Raw genomic sequence first — 20,390 nt, 5'->3', positions numbered from 1 at the left:
TTCAAGACTTTCAGCTCGAATCAGTACCAGGTTCTTTCATTTAGCACATGTGTCGGATTAAAATATCAAAACTGGATATGGAGTTATGAACCGAGTTTGCGGATGCGAAAGCTGCCCATATAATGGCTATTGTAAGGCAAAAGAGTCATTGTTCAGTTCTTAAGGCGAGTCCGATGCCAAAACGGGTTTATTTGGATAAAGCCATTCCGTTTTTAGTTTTGGACTCCCCTGACCAAGTCTTACTTTGTATCTGTGCCCGTCATCAAAACCAAAAGACGATCTTATCTCGCTGTTCCATTGGCTTTTATCATTCCGATCTAATTGCATTTTCCCTTTTCTCAACTCTCTTTTCCTTATCAATTCCCCGGAAGCAATTTTACTTGCACTTAATTGAACATTGTTTTCGCTTTCTAGATTCTGAAACCTAATTAAAAACTTTGCAGTAAGAAATGGGGAAAAACAGTCGTGCAATGGAAGCCTCACCTACTGCGTTTTTTTGCGTTGCGTTTTGGTACTTAAGTAGTAGATTTAAACAGAAGAAAAATTCTTCTTTTTCTTCGAGCTTACTTTGTAAACCAACATAGAACCCATTAAATTTGCTCACTTGTGAAGTATTAATATTAATTAGAACTATTTCGGTTCACGTTTTGTAATGAAAAACATAAAATAATAATAGGCTTAGAAGTTTTCCGGTGGAGCATACAATTTCACACCAAAAATTAAATTATGTAATGAAAGTTTAAATAAATACTTTTAAAAGTAATACAACCATCGGGTTAGCTATCATAAATGTGTGGAAGATGGAAAAAGATATAGGACTTTGACATGAAGATGCCAAGAGTTGGTCTTTGTTAAAAACTTTTTATTAAAAAAATGTTTTATACCTTTATGTTATAAACGTGCCACCTAAAACTAAAAGCGAATAAAGCAAAAATCCAACCACTGGCAATAAAACCCATGCCAATTCCATAATCGTGCCCTTCGTGGGAATTTTACGGCCCACTTTAAATATTTATTAGCGTATAATGTATGCTAAGCCGCCCGTAGACTGTGATAAATTTAAATAATATAACGCTACATATCCCTCTGATTTGGCGGGAGCTCAACAAATTTCTCAAAAAGTTTACGAATCTTACCCTCTCTCCAAATGTTATAAACTTTCCACGTAACTGGTGGGTGCAGAATCCGAGCATCAAACACAACAAACACGAGATAAAAACAAGAGAGATAATATTAGCACCTGTTCGGTGATCCCCACTTCGATGGGGAGGTGGGGCAAAGCGGTGGAGCGGCGACGAGAACTTGTCTATAACTCGAGGCCCGCTTCGCCGATCGCTTATAACGGTAGGACATAAAAGCGGCGCAGCTCATTTGCAAGCGTTTCGCTGTCCGCTCAACAACTAAACGCTCGCGAATCGCGAAGGAATCGCGAAAAGTTCAACAATCGGCGAAAAAGTTTGGAGCAAAAACTGTCGGTTTTCTGCTCAAAGTTTTCGTTTGGCACTCGTTAGTTTCGCGCAAAAGGATATACATAAGGATATTTGAAACATGATGCAACTCATACTGCCCTTGTTTGTGCTGACTGCCTCGTAAGTGTTAGTTTAAGAGAATCAAGTGCAGGCTTCCAACATTGGAAAAATACAGTTCTTAAGTTCGTCAGGCAGCGAAATCGAAAATTATCTGATTATCGAAACTTCCAGATCCAGATCCTCAAGTTATCTGAGGTATTAAACTCACTTTTTGCAATGGGCACTCCTAAGTTACGTTTTTTTTTGAAACAAACTAAGCTTACTGTCTGGTTATGTTTATTTGTTAATAATAAAATCAAAATGGTTAATGATTTAAATGTTTTCATACAAGTTTTGTTCTTAAATTAAAAATAATAAAAAAGGTTTCGTACATTTAACACAGTTTACTATTATTAGCTGTAGCTAGCAGTTGTATTAAAACATTTCTAAGCCAATTAGACAAACTACACAAAAATCTATTCCAAAAAGCCCTGGCAAAAAAACAAGCTGCCAAAAAAGCGAATTTGGCTCAAAGAAAGCGACAAATGTGTGTTCAGTCGCAACTGACCCTGATCGACCAGCGATCGGCAATTGGTATAATATAAACGACTAGCCAAGATCGTAAAAACGCATATAAAATTAAAAAGTAAATAAAAACTGTCGTAACATTGGTCAGCTCTGAATGTCACTTGATTAGCACTGGATTTGGCACGCAGCGGAGATGCTGGATTTTAGCCATTCGATTCAAGAGTTAGCCAAACATTTCGCTTAACAAATTAACGCACCTTTGCAGATGTCTCGGCAGTCCGGTGAGCCAAGCCCGTCGGTTCCCCAGCGACTTTCTCTGGGGCGTTGGATCATCGTCGTACCAGATCGAGGGCGGCTGGAACGCGGATGACAAGGGGGAGTCGATCTGGGACTTTCTCACCCACACTCATCCCGAGAAGATAGTCGATCAATCAAATGGCGATGTCTCGGCGGACAGCTATCATCAGGTGAGCGGATAATTCAATCACGTCGCTATTGTCTAATGTTTAATGGGCAAATCGGTAATGGTAGTATTCGCAATCAGAATCGGAATCAGATACTGAATCAGAATTAGAATCAGAATCAGAATCAGTCGGTTCGTTTGGCATCACAGTTTGATTGGAAGTTATGCAAAGAGTTCAAGATCTCCACTCGACTAGCTGAGGTAATCGACTGAAAAATATGCGGCAACTCGCAATTGATGCACTCTGATGGCTATTAGTTACCCAGCTAATTACGTGATATTATCTAGAGCTCTTGACGCTGATCCAAGCAGATGGCATTAAAGAAGTGGTCAGTGATCTAAGGAGTCCGTCGAGATCAGTAGATCACTTCAGTGAATTCCTTGTGCTTGCATGGCAAAGCAATTAGAGTCAAGTGCTTGACAGTAAGGGAGTTTTTACCAATGGAATGGAGTGGGGGTAAAATGGAAATAGAAGGAATATTCTTACAAAGCTCTATTTTAATATAGTAAACCATTTTATATATATATCTAGTTTTGTCACTACTTCATTAAATATTCATCATCTACCAAGCTCAACCCCAAGTCTTTCTATAAACGTTAGACTTGAATACATTTGTATACAGAAGAAGATCTCTGGCTTGGCGGATCATTAGATGGAATACAATTGTGCCCCCAATTAATTCGAAGCCAAGATCATTGGCCAATTATGTTTGAACAACACAGCTCCAAACAATAATAATAATTCAATAGGCCACTATATCATCCCCAAGCGTGGACATGCGATGCCAATCGAGTGATGTTGCATCGCATTGCGGGCCGTAAACTAATTTGCATACTTCTGACCACAAAGCGCATAAATCATGAGCAGCAGCTCTTTGGCAGGGGGACACCTGTTTAGAATTTTGTTTGATTAACTACTGTGCTCCGATAATCAACTTGTCTCCATCTGGACTTTCAGCACATTACATTTGCACCATTTGTTCGCCTAATTGATTAATGACTGTCGTTCGGTGCTGAATTAATGATATTCCAACAATAGGCCGACTTAAAGGGCGCAAAACTAGGGCGTAACTTGTTTGTGGGCCTGAAACGGATCTGGACCTCTCTAAATGTAAAGTAGTAGGGAATTTTTTGACGGATACTAGAAGCAGGAATATTGTACAACAATCTGGTTAGACCTGATAAAGATCTTTGCATACTCGTATCGGGATTTTCATTTCGTTGGCTTGTGACCCATTTCCAGGGAGACTGATATGAACAGATAAGTTCGTGATTGTTAGTTTATGTTAGTTGTGATATTGGGGTCATAATTGCTTAATTCTGTGTTAGCTAGTTAATGTTGTCCAACAAAATGAGAACTAATAAAGGAAAGACCTTTTGGTGATATTTATTTAATATACAATCCTTATTTTGGATGTTAAAAAACTTTACCACTAATATCACATTTTTGATATCCATACTTTAATTTAACTAACTAATATATGTAACATATGCAAGACATAATTCATAGCGATCCTAGATATAACTAAATATATATTATAAATTGTGGGAAAGACGCTGTAATTTGTTTGTTCTCAGTTGGAGGTGAATGATAGTGAATTTATTATGCAGAGCGAATCAAGAACTCATAATAATTTATGTATACGTAGTTGATACAATTAATTATTGTATTAACGATAACCTAGGATAGGCATGCATTCCAATCTCAATCTGCTCCCAAGATGCACCCTAATAGCTATTAAGTAACCAAGAATTTGCATTGAAATATTAGCAACATAGTTGCAGTGAATTATCAATTCATCATGTCGACTGCGATGGAGAATTGGTTAATACTGTCACAATTCGCTGCTAATGCCAATCAATAGACTTGCCGATTTTTCTACAGGTGCCAACTGCAGCATTTGCGTCAGGTGTCATAGTTTTTTTAAGTTATTTTTTAGTTTTGTTGGCCTCTCCGCTTGTTATTGTTGTCAGCGGCGGCAGGCGATTTGAAAAATGGATTAAATGGTCGGACAGACAGCTTAAACGCCCCCTTCCTTTCATATGCAATACTCGGCGATCGCGATTTAAATTGTTTTTCAATTCAAAGTCACATAATTAGCAACAGACCGAGCCAAATCCAAAGTCATAGCCAAAGCCAAAGCCAAAGCCAGAGCTCCGGGCCAAGTAGTGACAATGACCATTGGGCGTGGAATGTGTCGCCAATGACCACCGACCAACTGGTTTTCCATTCCCATTTTCGGCTTTTCGGAAATTTGGCCTGGCATTCTTGGCATCGATTCAAAGAAAAACCAAATCAATCGGCAGTAAACAAGTCAGAATGCTGCCGTCTTATTTTCCGACACTTAACGTGTCCATTAGCAGGTTGGTTTATCTGCTCACATTTCAACTTAAGTGGCCAGTGGACATTAATATTATTGCTTTGAATTGCCTATATCAATTATTAAATTGGGTTGGCTAGTTTCGATTAGACTTTATAGTCCAACTAAGCGGGCGGATTAAGTATTACTAGATTCTAGCTGGTTTTTTCATATTTTGACTGCTAGTCTTGACATTATATGGTTAAATAGATTGATACGTTCTTTTCTGTGGCCAAATGTTATAAAATCAAACTGTGAAGGCATATCATTAAAGACATATAACTACTGGTTAACAGCATCAGTCAAACTGATTTAATATGCCTTCAACTTAGGGGATTTCATATACGGCATATAACAAATCAATTCGAAATTGTAAGCTGGTTGTTGAATAAATAGCATTTAAGAACATTGGGTATACAGCCTCTCAAATAGAGATTATTAATTTAATAAAAATATTTCTATTTAAATTTTAATATTAATATTAACATTTATACATTTTTCCAGTGGAAGCGCGATGTGCAAATGGTCAAGGAGCTGCATGTGGGCACCTACCGCTTCTCCCTCTCCTGGCCGCGAATCATGCCCGGTGGCTACATGAACCACGTGAGTACGGCCGGCATCAAGTACTACTCCAACCTGATCGACGAGCTGCTCCGGTACAACATCACTCCGATGGTGACGATCTATCACTGGGAGCTGCCGCAAAAGCTGCAGGAGCTGGGTGGCTGGACCAATCCGGAGATCATACCGCTGTTCAAGGACTATGCTCGCCTGGTGCTGGAAATGTACGGGGATCGGGTGAAGATCTGGACCACCATCAATGAGCCGTGGCATGTGTGTGAGCACGGCTACGGAGTGGACTATATGGCACCTTCGTACAACTACCCCGGCATTCCCGCCTATCTGTGTGGCCACAATCTCCTAAAGGCCCACGCCGAGGTGGTGCACATGTATCGGGAGCTCTTCCAGCCAAGTCAAGGCGGACGCATGGGCATCACTCTGGACACCTCGTGGCCGGAGCCCAAAGATCCCAACTCCGCCGAGGATCGCGAGGCCTCCGAGCGAGCCATGCAGTTCTATGTGGGCTGGTTCGGTCACCCCATCTTCTCCAAGCACGGCAACTATCCCAAGGTGATGATCGAGCGCATCCGAAACCTGAGCAAGGAGCAGGGATTCGGAGCACGATCCAGACTGCCGGAGTTCACCACCGAGGAGATTCATCGCATCCGCGGCACCTCTGACTTCTTCGGCATCAACTCCTACACCAGCAACCTGGTCACCTCCAATGGCCACAACAATACCGGCAAGTTCCCTGTTCCGTCCTTCAATCACGACATGGGCGTGGTCGAGAGCCAGGAGGGCGTCGATTGGCCCGGTTCCGGATCCGTTTGGCTCAAGGTGAGTTTGAGACTGTCTTAGGTAACAGGTGGAACAGGAACATCAACTTTTAGACTGTCGAACAGTATTTATAGCGAAATATAGAAAAGGTTATTAGGGGCAAGAGGTATTGTGAGGAGAAATCTTGGGGCGAGTAAACCATTTCATAGGGATTTTAACTCTGTTTATATCTCAATTGGACTTAAAGTATCCCCTGCCAAATGAAGTGCTTTAAAAGAGGATATAGTTTGGCCCTAGATACACATTATATATATATTACAAGAACTTTAAAAGTTTCCTACATCCCACAATAATTACATTAAGAGTCCTGAAAACTACCCGTCTCGGCCACAATTTTACACCAGGACCATATTTCCTTCAACTGCACCACTCTTCAATTATCTTTCGCTTAGTCGGCTAAATTGATTGTGGCCCACCCTCTGGGGACGAGAGATGAGGAATAGAAATCCCCCACGTCCAGGATGAGGTGGTGTAATTAACTTGGTGGAGTGCTTGGGGTAGCTCGAGGGTTGACTTATCCCCACTTAGAGTTTGAGTTATGGTTTGCCGAGTAAACTAGTTAGCAAGGAATCAAAAAGAGGGTGACTTTCGCCCAGGTGGCGCACAGGTGAATGAACTTTATTGACCGGGGATTCTATCTTTTCCTGCAGGTCTATCCCAAGGGAATGTACAATCTGTTGATGTGGATACACCGGGAGTACAATGCACCCGAGATAATCGTCACGGAGAACGGAGTCAGTGATCGTGGAGGATTGGAGGACTATGCCCGCGTGGACTACTACAATCTCTATCTCTCGGCGGTGCTGGATGCCATGGAGGATGGCGCGAATGTCAGTGGCTACATCGCCTGGAGTCTGATGGACAGCTATGAGTGGAAGGCCGGCTTCTCGGAGAAGTTCGGACTCTATCATGTGGACTTCAACTCCCCGCAACGAACCAGAACGCCCAAGATCTCGGCGCGAGTGTTTGCCCAGCTCTGTAAGACCAACACCATCGACTGGAGCTACAGACCCAAGCTGGATGAGGAGCAGCAGCTGGTGGCCATGGCTCAGCTGCCGGCGGAGGGCAGGACAAGTGGTGCTAGTGGAGCTGTCAGTTGGAGTCTCATGGGTATTCTCCTGCTGGCTCTGCTGCGATAAGGAAACAAATGAATTAAATTAAATGAAGAGGAGAGGAGAGAAAGAGCCTTGCCATATTCGATTGCTACTCGTATCCCTAAGTTCGTCTAACCGTCTTTGTAATATATTATGTATAGATGTTGTAATTTGTACTAAGGTTGAAAGACTCGAAACTGAATAAAACCCCTTTGTGATATTTAAATCATTTTGTGATGCTTAAAGGGTGACGGGTAAACTGGTACTTGATCACTAAATAATTAATAAGCTTAGTAGCTTTTGTTATATCATAATCGCACATAAACAAGTCGTGAAACGATTTCCTTATTCATATCTTCGTTTCTTTAATTCTTTAAAGATATCATAAACTGAATAGAACTATCTATTTTCAATAGATCCATTATTAGTACTACAATATGTCGCTTATTGTTACTAATCCCATTGAGATCACTCATATTTGTGCGTCCGAGTTGATCTAGAAACCTTGAAAGATCGGTTGTAGGAAGCCGAGAACTTCCATTCGCCGGAAAGGTCATTCAGATGTTAAGGCAGCCCTCTTTTAGATCACTTTAGCTGACCATTCAGTTCGACACGGAGTGACATTTACATGGAGTAATTTCCTTGAGCTGTCTCCCAACATTTCCGCACGTAAATCAAACGGAGAACCAACAAAATATCCAATGATATACAATGAGCCCCGATGCTAATGCATTATATCATCGCGATGAGGTCGATCTGGGGGCTAATTGTAGGGGAGGGTCTAGTATCTCTGTGGACATTGGCACAGCATGAATCGGAATACTAAGATCCCTTGCTAATCACCCTGATTAAATCACAGCTTATGCATATGTAGGTATATTCTTTGCGTGATCACAACATCCGCCTGGCCTCAGCTAAACTTTAGTAAAGAAACTTTCAAATCGGAATCGAAAGCGATACGGAATCTCATGTACATTCATACATAGTATTTGCCTGTTTGTTTGTTTGTTTGTTTGCTTCCCTCCAGAACCAGTTACCTTTCATTTTGGGTAATGCTTTTTATTTACACTTATTTTTTATGCATTTAGCTGGATTTATTGTCTCAGTTTGCTCAAGTCACACGAAAACTGCTGCATAAATTAAGCAATTTTTGCCGTTGTAGGAAACACACTCAAATGCCAATGCCAGTAGGTAAAAAGGGGCAGCGACTTCTGGGGGATTCTGGGGGAGGGGCTCGTCTGGAGTCTGGTCTCGACCTGCCTGGCGTGCTCCCAGGCTGACTTTGCACCTGTTTGAGTCACGAGCCGGCAACGGGCATATTCATAATTCATCAGTCCAGCAGTCCAGTGTCTGGTGCTGGCAAGCAAAGATTGAATCTAGAATAGAACTAAGGGTTCGTCTCTCCGAGTCACATACTCACATACAAGGGAATATCGAAAGGGCTTTGAAAATGCATTACCAATGTATTATTCAATGCGAACATTATTGTTCTGTTCTCGACAAACCGAAGAAATCTAATGGTAAATAGAGGGTATATATGTATGTATCTACGCGAATCAAGTCACAAAGGTAAGCCAAAAGAGGCAATACCAATTTAGGCTTCATATAAGTAATTAAGCTTATACTAAGAACCATAACTTGTATGGAAATAGGGCATATTAAATTCGTTGAAGAGTGGGTAACAAGCCGCCTTAAACTGTCACGCCCACAGTTTTGGAAAAGTTTCGATTTTAATATATTTTATTTTTGTATCTTTCCAATTTCTATTAATATGCCAGTAACTTTTTGGTGTTGACGTATCTATTGCTAATTTTCCACTTGCACTCCTACTATCTAGGTAAAAGGTATTTAATAGTCAGGCAAATCTAAAAGGGACACTGTAGATAAAAAATGTATCACCTTTACATCAAGATTTATTCAAATTGAAAGGTTCTCCATGAACATAAAAATTACAAAAGAATCCGGATCTGTATATATCAACAACTACTTCTCTTCATTCTATTCCCAACGAATTAAGACAAAAAGCCAATAGTTACTTTTTGAGATATGATTAATGAGATCTAATGGTCAGTCGAAGCCAAGGGAATATCAATCAATACAAGAAAAGATCCGCTTCAGTTTGGGAGATCCCCCTTCCCCTTTATGGACACCCCGTGCCAGAGTCCACAATCAACACACATTAGCAAACCATGTTGTACAAACCAAGTGCGACGCAAAACTTCGCAAAAACAACAAGCCAACTTACAAGTCAAACAAACTGAGTGGGGAAAACGTTCTGGAGTTCTGGATGTTCTCAACAGTTTTTCCACTTTTTTGTGCTTTTTTCACCGATGAAATTTTACAGGGCATTGCATCAGCCAAAGTTTAGTTCAGTTCAGTAAGCTAAATTGCACGAACTTCTCAAAATTCAAACCTGTGATTTATGCAAGTGTTTATTTTTCTTTTAAAAAAGGTTAGAGCGTGAGTAATATAAATAAATCCAGTATAAGTACAGATCACGACCCGACGAAGATTAATTGCAGATAACGTTTAACTTTACGCATTTTAGTCGATGTAATCCATATGGAATGCATTCATAGTTCCCAGATCTCGGAATTCATACGGACTGACATGGCCATATTAACTCGGCTACTGATCTTGACTAAGCATTTATGTACTTAATGGGGTTGAAAGCCCTTAATTATACACGTAACTTATACCTATATAAAAATTATATTTAAGTAGAAAAGAAAGAATGTCACAATTTCGTTAAATCGCAATTAAACTTAGAAATATTACAAATTCCACACAAAATATGTTATAAAAAGCTAAGTAAAGTTTAAAATCTTTGAATATACTTTTATTGTATTGTTAAGTTTTTAATAAATAATTAAAAAGCAACTTCAAAATAACGTACTGTTGCGGTAATTACGTTGTTTTCCCGATTGTAACCGATTTAAACGGTTTGTGTATTGGATAACGAAGTTTTTACACATTTGTAGCATACTTTCAGGCACAACTATTTTCCCGGTGATTAAAAAGTTTGAGTAGTTTCGCTTGTTATTTGAATCTTTATTTAAGTATATTTAAGTTCTTTTCCTATTAATAGTAGAAAGTTGTTCTTAACTAACAATAATAATAATGTATTCTAGATTTAAATTCAAGAATTGTACTCAATACAATGGACACCACACATTGTTTTCAAACTCAGTAAAACTTGCTTGATCTCTTAATGATTGATTTGAAAATAATATGAAGAGCACAAATAGTTTTTCCATAAATAATAGAATAAACTTATTAATGGTCTGTAAAGGCTTATCAAACTCAAAGATGCACAAATTTGTGTTAACTTTTGCTGTGTCACGTCGCTTTTCCATTGTGGAACGTGCTGGGAAAGTGGATCTGCAGGAGCGGCTGCATCTCCCCCTTATCAACGTGCAGGATTAACCCGCTGCGCCATTTATCAAATGATTCACAGACCTCAATGCACTTATTGAAAATTAATACGGCTTAGGACCCACCATAGTGCAAAAATCAGCACACATGCTCGCCCCCGATCACCACCCTCTGCTTTTTGCCTTGCCTCTAATCCCGCGAACAAGGCATTTAAGGACCACTGGAACTGAACAAACATCTGTCCAGGATGCGGATGGTGGCCTGCAAGAAGGATTAAATAACAATAAGCGATAGAGTAAATTAAAAACCAGAGTTCGATTGGGCTTGGTTCGGTTCCATCGTCAAATTGTATTCAATTCGAGGAAAATTTAATAGAGAAAAATTATTTTCCAATAGCAACAAGGGGCAATCAAGTTAATAATGTGTACACAGATTTCCGTGGCCCCGTGGTTAATTCTATTAAGATTTCTACACCAAATCAGGAGAATGCGGGTAGAACTATTGAAATCGAACCCAAAATGTGTAAAAAGTAATATGTACTCATATGTACATATATTTTAAGAACGTACCTACTAAAGAAATCAAAGTCAAAAATTGTTAGATCTATTTTGGTTTTCTCCATACATTTTATACATACCGTGTTACAATACGGCAATTAACACAGTGAAGCAATTGAGTTAACCCTTTGAAATCAATTTTCAATTACATCATAACCAATATAAATTGATTGAAACATTCTCTTGAAAAATATAGCCCTCATCATATCACTGTGTAACTTCACCCATTCCATTCGATATTATGTACATATATGTAATGTCACTTTTTGGTTCCCCTTCTCAAGTGGATTACGTTTGGCGATAAAGTATCATTGAATCATTGAGATTTGTGCTTTTGGTGAGTCGTTAAATGGCATCCATGGCTGGAGAGCTGTATGGAATACGAATCCCCTCGTTCTTGGTGACATTTAGTAATTTTCTGGACAACAAAGAATAGAATAGCACCCTCATGCAATTACGGGGCAACTGTTCGGTATGGAAATGGTTTTTAGAGCCCCCCATTTGAGATAGCAAAGTTCTTGTCCCTTCAATTGGGTTTCCCATAAATCTTTTGCTCAACTTAAACGTAGGCATGGGAAAAGTTGTAGCTAACTAGATATGATCCTTTGGGTGTGACTTCCAGGTCCTTGTTCATTTAATTACGGGTGGGATTGCGGAAATAAAGAAATGAAAAGAAAGGTTTCTTCGCTCGTCAGCTGTTTTGTGGGCCATAATTTACGTAAAGGAAAAAGGTGCGAAGTCTCAAAGGGGAGGATTGAGGTTCCTTTTAGAACGTGCCAGGATCAGAAGGCAGCTGATCCTTCCCTCTTTCTATAAATCAACGAACCCAATCTCTCTCCTTGTATTTTCAAACCCAAGTTCATTGCACTTGGCTGTGTTTGCTGCCTTGTGCCTTGCGTTTGCTATAATGACAAGCCAATTACCAGCTAAAAGACCTGGACGTGAACGTGGACTTGGTCTACGAAATGCGTGATTGCCAGAGGAGTCCAGGTTCAGGTCCAGGCGACGGTTTGATTGCGTAACAAATTGGACATTCGACGCATGTCACCCCTTTTTAGGATGGAAAACAGTTAGAGCCATATTTGAGACAGTGACAAATGGTCGAATCCCAGTGATGAGGACATGCTTAGCCGTTTATGCGTTCATAAATTGTAAACATTGGAAACTTAGTGCTTAAAACAGAAATGTGCCAGTTTACTACAACATACTCAAATAAGGTAATCACTTTTTTCTATAAATAAAAGAAATCTTTAGTGACTTTACTTTACTTTTACTTTTTATTGGAAATACGTTATCACCATTACGCACCACGCATAAACTTCATGATTGGAGCAGTGCGCTCAAAACAGATATATGTAAAATGTTACTACAACAAAATGTTACTTCTCCTTTATGGTATTTTTTATTCCTATAGATAGAAGATATCTTTAGTGAGTTATCTTTATAATCTTTACTTTGTACTAGAAATTCCTGTTCAGACATAATCACCACGCATAAACTCCATGATTAGTGGAGTGCGCTACTGTACCCAGTTTGGTTTACAAGGCTCTCAGTTTGGGAACCCACCACCAAAACCGGAGTCCGCAGTGAATCTGATGACGACCCTGCTGGAATCGCGGCGCCTGCGCAGCTGCCACTGCTGTCCCGATCTAGGGAGCACCATGAATATATATGAATATATGGAGGTATATGTATGAAACGTACTTTCCAAATTCGTCGCCGCTTTGTCTGAAATTTCACGCAAAAGATATTGCGTGTGCGTCGCGGCAACTGCCTATAGATCGATCGCCTCGATATCGAATTTATATTGTTATATTGTTGTTTGTTTGTCATTGCGAATGCGCCACCATCGAGCGAGCAGCCAAAGGGATAAAGGAGGCAAAGGATGGGCCATTGTCCGGGGGCTTGGATTCCGCACCGGGGGTTGCTTCACTCCAGTTCAAACTGAACTGCAATTGCAGTTTTACAGTTGCCACTGGAGGGTTACTTTTCGATGTCGTAACCACCCTTAGTTCTTAGTTCCTTCGGTCCCTTCGATTATCATCGCCTGGGAATACGCGCTCCTGGGAGTGGAACCGCTCTGAACTCGGGCTCGGATTTCGCTTTTTTCGGGATTTCGGTTGCGAGGTTGGTCCGTGCTATTCCGTGCACATCTTCCCACCATTGGGAATCTCCCTTATTTGTATATTTTGATTCCAAACCAGGCATCAAGTCCATTGATTTTATGCATGTTTCTCGCACTTAACTGTTATTGTAGCTTAGCTGCACTTTTGTTTTGACGATTTATTGGATTTGGACAGCATGATGAGTGAGAATGAGAGTTATGGTGCCGATCAGTAAACTGGAGTACACAGATCTGGAGTAGATTTATTAGCTAATGCGCAAATGAAAAACATTGGCCGGATGCATAAAAATGTACTGCATATGGTTGTAAATTTACTATTCACTTTCATTGTTTCATTGAACAAATGCAAAGTAACTTTGTGAGTTATATGAAAACTTGTTTAATATCTGTCAAAGTGAATAACAAATGGGATAACAAATCAACACAAGTACTTCAAAGCTAATGAAACCATTGAAAACACCAAACAGTGTTTATTACTCGATGTTCAGGCAATATCGCAATCAGATACAATTACTTTAAGAGCCATAAAACCACTTCCAATCGCAGTCATTAAGTGTATCCACCCCAACGAGAGCAAAACATTTGCGCGATCATGTTGGCCCATTGAGATAAACGATCGCTCATTTGTAGCCACTGCCAATTCCGCAGCTGGTTATCAGCCACCGGCCATCTCACGCACCTTGACCACCGCCAGTGACCATGCTCCCTGGATCTGTTCCATGGATCTCGATGCAGCGACTCTGGGCACGACCGACATGCAATGGTTAATTGTTTTCCCTGTGTTCCCTGGTATTCATGAGCCCAGCTACCGCCCACTGGGCCACTATCCTGGAATGGCCCACTGCCTTCTAGTGTTAATTTATAACGCACCTAAATGCAGTCGCCATACAGATATACAGTCCATACCTCGGGGCACATATATCAGAATGATGTATCGTTAGAACCGGCCACATATCACACTTTGCAGCTGCCCAGCCCGGCTTACATAACGCGGAGACCCAAAGAGCCGGGGACTTTAGTCGCTGGAAGGGGGAAAGCGGGTCTATTGTCGTCATTGTAGTCACATTATTAGATTCGCATCGCTGGCCATATTAATTGTTGCTGTTGCTGTTGCTGCCTCTGCTGCTGTCCAAGTCGAGCCCACTGCCGCTGGTGGAATGGTTCATTGAGCAGGGCGACAGAATGCAACTACTAAGGCCGTAATGATCGTGTACTGTTGGCATTACGACGGCTGCCAGGAGCGGATTTCAAGTGCTCTGGTTATGATGCACTTATAATATATTTAGAGTATAACTAACTCGGAATGTAGGGAACTCATCTGTAAGTAACTCAAAAGTGACTAGATATCAACTATACCTAATTTAGTCAACTGAACATGTTGCTTATGAATACAGCGATTCATCATTGCTATGCAGTAAAACTAACTTTAATACTATCTCCCTTGTTTATTAAATTAAACTATTTTTAAAGAGCTAGAGTAAGTAATATATAATCATATAAGGCTACTATCTATATAGGACCATATTTAGTTGCACTTGTGAGTTGAAGAACTTGATTAAATATCGCCCTATGAATCCGACCCTGCTCACAACTTTCGTAGCCTGGGCTTGACACTCGAATTTGGTCAGTTGACGTGGGTTCTGGGCTAACGCTTTTCAGTTCTTGCCAGAGTTTATGGCCGGAAGTTCTAATTGCCGTTCATTTGAGGTGGAAATGTCCCGCCATATCGAGTGCGCTCGCCAAGAAGTGTATTACGTTTTTTTAATCATTCCGGGCAGGAACACTTTAATCGAATGGCTTACCTGTACTTTAAGGCAATGCAGTGGAACTGCAATTTGGAACGTATCTCTCTCAGCTTTTCCCCTGGCGACTGGAAGGCTGATGGCCAGGAGACAGACAAGCAAACATTCCAGCAAGGATCGACAACCTGCAGGGTGGCTGTGGCTGCGGCCGTGGCTGTGACCGTGTGGTGGTTGGTATCGATTTTTAGTGGCAATTGCAGTTGCCACTGGCAATCCGTGCCCCATGCCATTGGGGTAGTCTCAAGTTCGTCTGCCAATTATTTGCCGCTTATTAGGAGTACGGAGAACCAGAACGAAGAACGGAGAACTCGAGTATGCCAGGAATATGGGATACGACATGCGGACACTCGGACTTGGGACTTGGAACTCGGAACTTTGGGAGGGGGCAGCACGTGACTTGTTCTTCCGTCGCAGCCTTGGCCATTGTTTGCATTTGCATTCGCCGCATTTGGGGTGGCACGTCTTCCACATGCAGCTGGGAACACTTGAGGTCAGCACAATAGTTCATATTCATAATAAAGGAATGAACAAACAAAAAAATAATATAGGAATATACACATTTTTAAAGTTATTTACAAATACTGCGTTTACAATGTATTAAGTTGTTTGTATTTCAAATAAATATTTGAGACTTAATATTACCGAGAAACAACTATAAATTTTCATCGCTTGTTAATATAAGTAATTGCCTGTAAGAATTTCTATACTTTTTCTACACTTATAGATTTTTATGTATTTGATTACAGAAATTACTGATTAAAGAAATTATAGACATATTACAAATGCAGTGGACACGTTTCGAGCAGATATGTGATATATGTGCTACTTTGGTGCTTGTGGACACAACTCAAGTGTCGCCTTAATGTTTGGCCATTTGCATGAAGTGGCCGGCGGAGTGGGCGGGGAGTCTGCCTCAGAGGGGTGGTTTAGCCATCCCGAGTGCAAATCAGAGCTAACCACCCACCACCCACTGGGAAACGGGCGCTGACCAGCCGGATGGTTAAGCCCCTTTGTTTTTTGCGCGCCCAGCGAAGAGCCCAAGTAAACCGGATCGTAATCCTTTCGAACGCAAAACGCAAAGCCAACTGCGGTCGTCGGCGAAATTTACTGCAAAAGTGCAGGCAAAATTGGGGTTGTCGGTCGGCCAAAAGCATTGCACATTCCCCCGATTGTATTAACGTTTTTTTAATTACTCACCAACGGGGAGATGTTTTAATTTTATTTATTTACACTTTTCAGTCTGGTTAAACAGTGTTTAAATATTAAATAATATTAAAGAGAGTGTAAGTATGTATCATTTGGTATGTTGGTAACAACTTTGAGTTATCAACGAAAATATTCCGTTTTGATTAATTAACAAATTTATTAAATATTTAATATATGCAGAATAGTATTACAGTGCATTTCAAAAAATTACATAATTGGCGCCAAAAGTCCATTACTTTCAATGCATAAATTTTGAATCGGCTCCATGAACAAAAACTCAGAGAAAAATTATGTCTGGACAAATAAGACTTACGGATTTCAGTCAGTAAATTATGTGTATTTTTTATTATTTTAAAACTTTTTTAAAGATTTAAAAGGGAGTCACAAAAATGTTATGTTATTTGTTGAAGATAACTACGAGTACATTGTGTACACCATCACATTCCATCAAATAATTATAGAAAGGGTAATCAAAGACATTAAAATAATTATTGTAATATAAAATATTATTATAATTTTCTTATGTTTTTGGTTCAACGTCTGTAATCTGCACAAAAGGTTAAAAATAAAATAAGGGAATTATTTCAAGCACTTGCGTGGAAAACACATTCAATTGTTAAATGCTGCTTTTGCTCGCTGAAAAAGAAATATGAAAATAAGCAATTGAGCGATTTTTGGAGGGGGTGGGTAGGGGTGGCGTAGGGGTGGGGGCAGTATGGCTGAAGAGGGGATATCACCCCAAAGGGCTTCTTTGCTCCGAGTTGCTTCACGCTTCTGTGGACACGAAAAAAGCGATTGCCGCCGACTGTCGACTGTCAGAAATCAATGCATTTATCCTCGTCGGCAACAAAAGCAAACAATTTGCGCTTTGTTATTGTTTCTCCCGTTGCTGTTTGTTGTTTGTTATTTGTTGTTTACTGCCACTGCAGCCATCTCTTTCGCAGATCGGGTTAACGTGATGCCATCTCTATTACACTTTTTGCCTACATGTGCAAGGCCAAAAAACAGTCGCGATCATTGAAATAGTTTCGTTTTGGCTTTTAGTACGAAAAGTGACAATTTGAAGGGTAAATAAAATTGAGAGAAAGCTGTGGATTTTCTTATCTTTACCTTAAGAAATTGTTTTTCCTAAGATCAATCAATTTATTTGAAGACGGATTCTACGACGGATTTGTACGTGGATTCTATGTATAAGAAGTATCGGAAGTTTGGCGTGTTCTGTAACTCTGCTTATCTGATATTTTCTATGACACCACTTGCTTTTTGTGATTTACATCAAATAATAATTCAGGTAATACAATTTTAAAATTATTTTAGCATTTCTGCCAATTTTTGATTATTTATTTTTACATACATACATACATGCACATATGAACTATTGCATTTCCCCCAGGTGTGATTGCAGTTTCGGGCGCCTGCGAGCTCCCACGGGGATGCAATGTCGATGTCGATGTCGATTTGGATTTCGATTTCGGGGGGAGTAGCAACAATGGCTATAAGAACAACAGTGCGAGACGTGAAAGTAATAAAGGCAACAGGAACTGACTCAGTGGGGCGGTGAAAAATGTGTGGCAAGAGAAAATTTACAGCCTGGCTGTGGCAACTGCCTAGAAACTTCTGCCGATGTCGGGGGACACGCCCCCTGGGAGCACGCCCATTGCCATTACCAGATGTTATTGCACTGCAAATGGCTGGCAGTAATGTGTTCGTAATTTGTTATTCGTTAGTTGCCCTGGCAACCCTGCGAGCTGCAGTTGCAAAGCGCGGCAACCCTGGCTCGAGCACTTTAATTAAGTTACCTGGATTTGAGCCAAGCGCAGACAGCCCATTTTCAATTCCAGCCGCTACAAATGAACTCTTCCGAGAATCAAATTTCATTCCCCCGGCCATAAAGATGGAAAACTCTGTTTGGTAACCGCTCTATCACTCTGGGTGTGGGGATTGGGGATTCGGGGGGAGGGGAGCCACCTAGGAGTGGGGTCGATGACGAGCGTAAAAGCCTCAAACAACCGGAGCTGTGTACCCACTGTTGCAAGTGCAGTGATCACTGGCGTTGAGTGACCTAGGCATTGATAGCATAGCGATCGTAACTTTTTTTATGACAATAATATATCTGAATACCAATATATCTGTATACCAATACATTTCTTCATTAAGAGGGTTTGTGCTCAAATAATTGTTAGTTAATCAATCAAAATAGTTTTAAGCCATTTCATAAATTTACGTTGCTTAGAGATCATATACATTTTAAATGCAGTTTCTATTTATAAAGCCATCACCGCACGAAAGTCAGTAAAATAAAATTAATTTGGCCATGCATAAAATTACTTTTGGTAACCCCATTTCTTTGTCTTAGTTTCCTTATAATCACTTTTCCAAACTCCTTAGAATGGCAAAATAAAATAAAAAAAAACATATATATTTTACGAGCAATCACTGTACGCCGTTTTCCCAGTTATTTTTTAGTTGCTCGTCTTTTTTATAGCTTTCCATGTCGGTTGCCTCTGGTTTTTTATGTTGGTTCTGCTGCTGAATGGGCTCCTATGATTGCAATTCACTTGAGTTTGTTTTTCGTTTTCTCGTTGCCGCAGTTGGTCGACTTACAGTGCAGCAGAGGCATCAGCGGCTAGTATGGCCCAAAGAACGAGTCGTGGCAGAACAATGATAATAATAAAAGCCGTCCCTGGACTTCAACAAACGGATGTTCTCAAGCGGCGCAACTGTTGCTCTGTGCACAGTGAGAAAATACTATTAGAAAGCTCTTTCAATTGGGAATAAAATGGTTAAGATTTAAATTTGTTTCATTGCTGTGCAAGTAACTATTCTATGAATGGAGTATCATGTTTAACATTCTGTAGTTGTAGCTTTTGCAAATATATAATATACAATTATTGGGCTAAGTTCTGGAGTTACATGGTATGGAGTTAGATGGGGGAAAGATAAATAGATATCCAGAGAACATTTAAAATCCAGACAGAATAGCGTTAATACCAAACTCCCTCAACTGCTTTCTGTACTATGTATTTTTTTCAGTGCACATCCAGGTTGGGGGCCAAACCCTCGTCATTTCATCATAGATTGTGTTGCTGTTCCTGCAGTTTGTCTTTTGTTCATCTTTCTATCTGTATCTGGCGGCCTCGTATCTTTGTGCTATGGTCTTTCGAGTTAATTGTAAAAGCTGCACTTGCGCACAGTTCGTTATTATCTTTGTGGGTAGTTGGAAAAGTAGAATACGAGCTTAATGAAGTTTTATGTGTTTCTAATGTCCATCCAATTTGTTTCGATCGTCTTCCTTCGGCCACCTCTCCACTGCGATGATTTCTCAATTGTGATAGAGATATTTGCCCTGCAGTTGGAAATGGAAAACAAAGGCTGATTGAAGTGGGTAGATAGTGGAGTTGTAAAGTTGCATCTCAAAGTGAGTTAGCAGGATTATAACTTTAATAATGACCTTTATTGGGGTTTCGAATAGGTCGAAATAAAAAATGATTCACCAATACAATATACACCAAGAGTCAAAGTATATTATTGCATTTAAAGTCAATTAAAGTATCCCATTTTAGCAGACTGTGCTAATCAAATTATGAGCCATTCAATTGGCCAGATGACGTCAAGTGCATGACATTCAATAGTTCCCCCAGCATTCCCTCCTTGTCAAATGTCATTTTGCATTTAAAACTATTTTTATACAAGTTTGTTTGCCAGATTCGTTCGCGTGTTTTTTCCCCTTTTTTCTCGCGTGTCAGCGTTTGTCAACTCACTCTTCATCTTGGGGCGGCTTCTTTTCCAGAAAAAAGGGGGACAGGTCTGTAACATAATTTTATTTAATTACCGACAACAACAACGTGCGGCGACAACGAGCATTTTCTATGTGTCATAAAAGTTATTTTATGCCTTCAGCGTTAAGATCTACCAAATTTAGAATACTCTCACATATCAGTATACCATACAATTTACAAGAGAAAGTGGGTTTG

The 20,390-nt window shown here is 40.2% G+C and overlaps 1 protein-coding gene across 1 annotated transcript; it reads left to right on the top strand.

Annotated features, from left to right (window-relative positions):
- The first annotated feature begins 1,374 nt into the window (after positions 1 to 1,374).
- LOC6534411 (myrosinase 1) lies at positions 1,375 to 7,577 on the top strand. Its single transcript, XM_002095053.3, has 4 exons — positions 1,375 to 1,589; positions 2,302 to 2,503; positions 5,364 to 6,257; positions 6,908 to 7,577. The coding sequence occupies exons 1-4, from the start codon at positions 1,549 to 1,551 to the stop codon at positions 7,394 to 7,396; spliced, it is 1,626 nt and encodes a 541-aa protein (XP_002095089.1). The 5' UTR covers positions 1,375 to 1,548; the 3' UTR covers positions 7,397 to 7,577.
- Positions 7,578 to 20,390: the final 12,813 nt, after the last annotated feature.

Source organism: Drosophila yakuba, chromosome 3L (assembly GCF_016746365.2).
Source record: "Drosophila yakuba strain Tai18E2 chromosome 3L, Prin_Dyak_Tai18E2_2.1, whole genome shotgun sequence".
In the NCBI taxonomy this organism is placed as follows: domain Eukaryota; kingdom Metazoa; phylum Arthropoda; class Insecta; order Diptera; family Drosophilidae; genus Drosophila; species Drosophila yakuba.
Note: the sequence above shows the minus strand (reverse complement) of the source record. Positions and strands in the feature narration are given on the sequence as shown.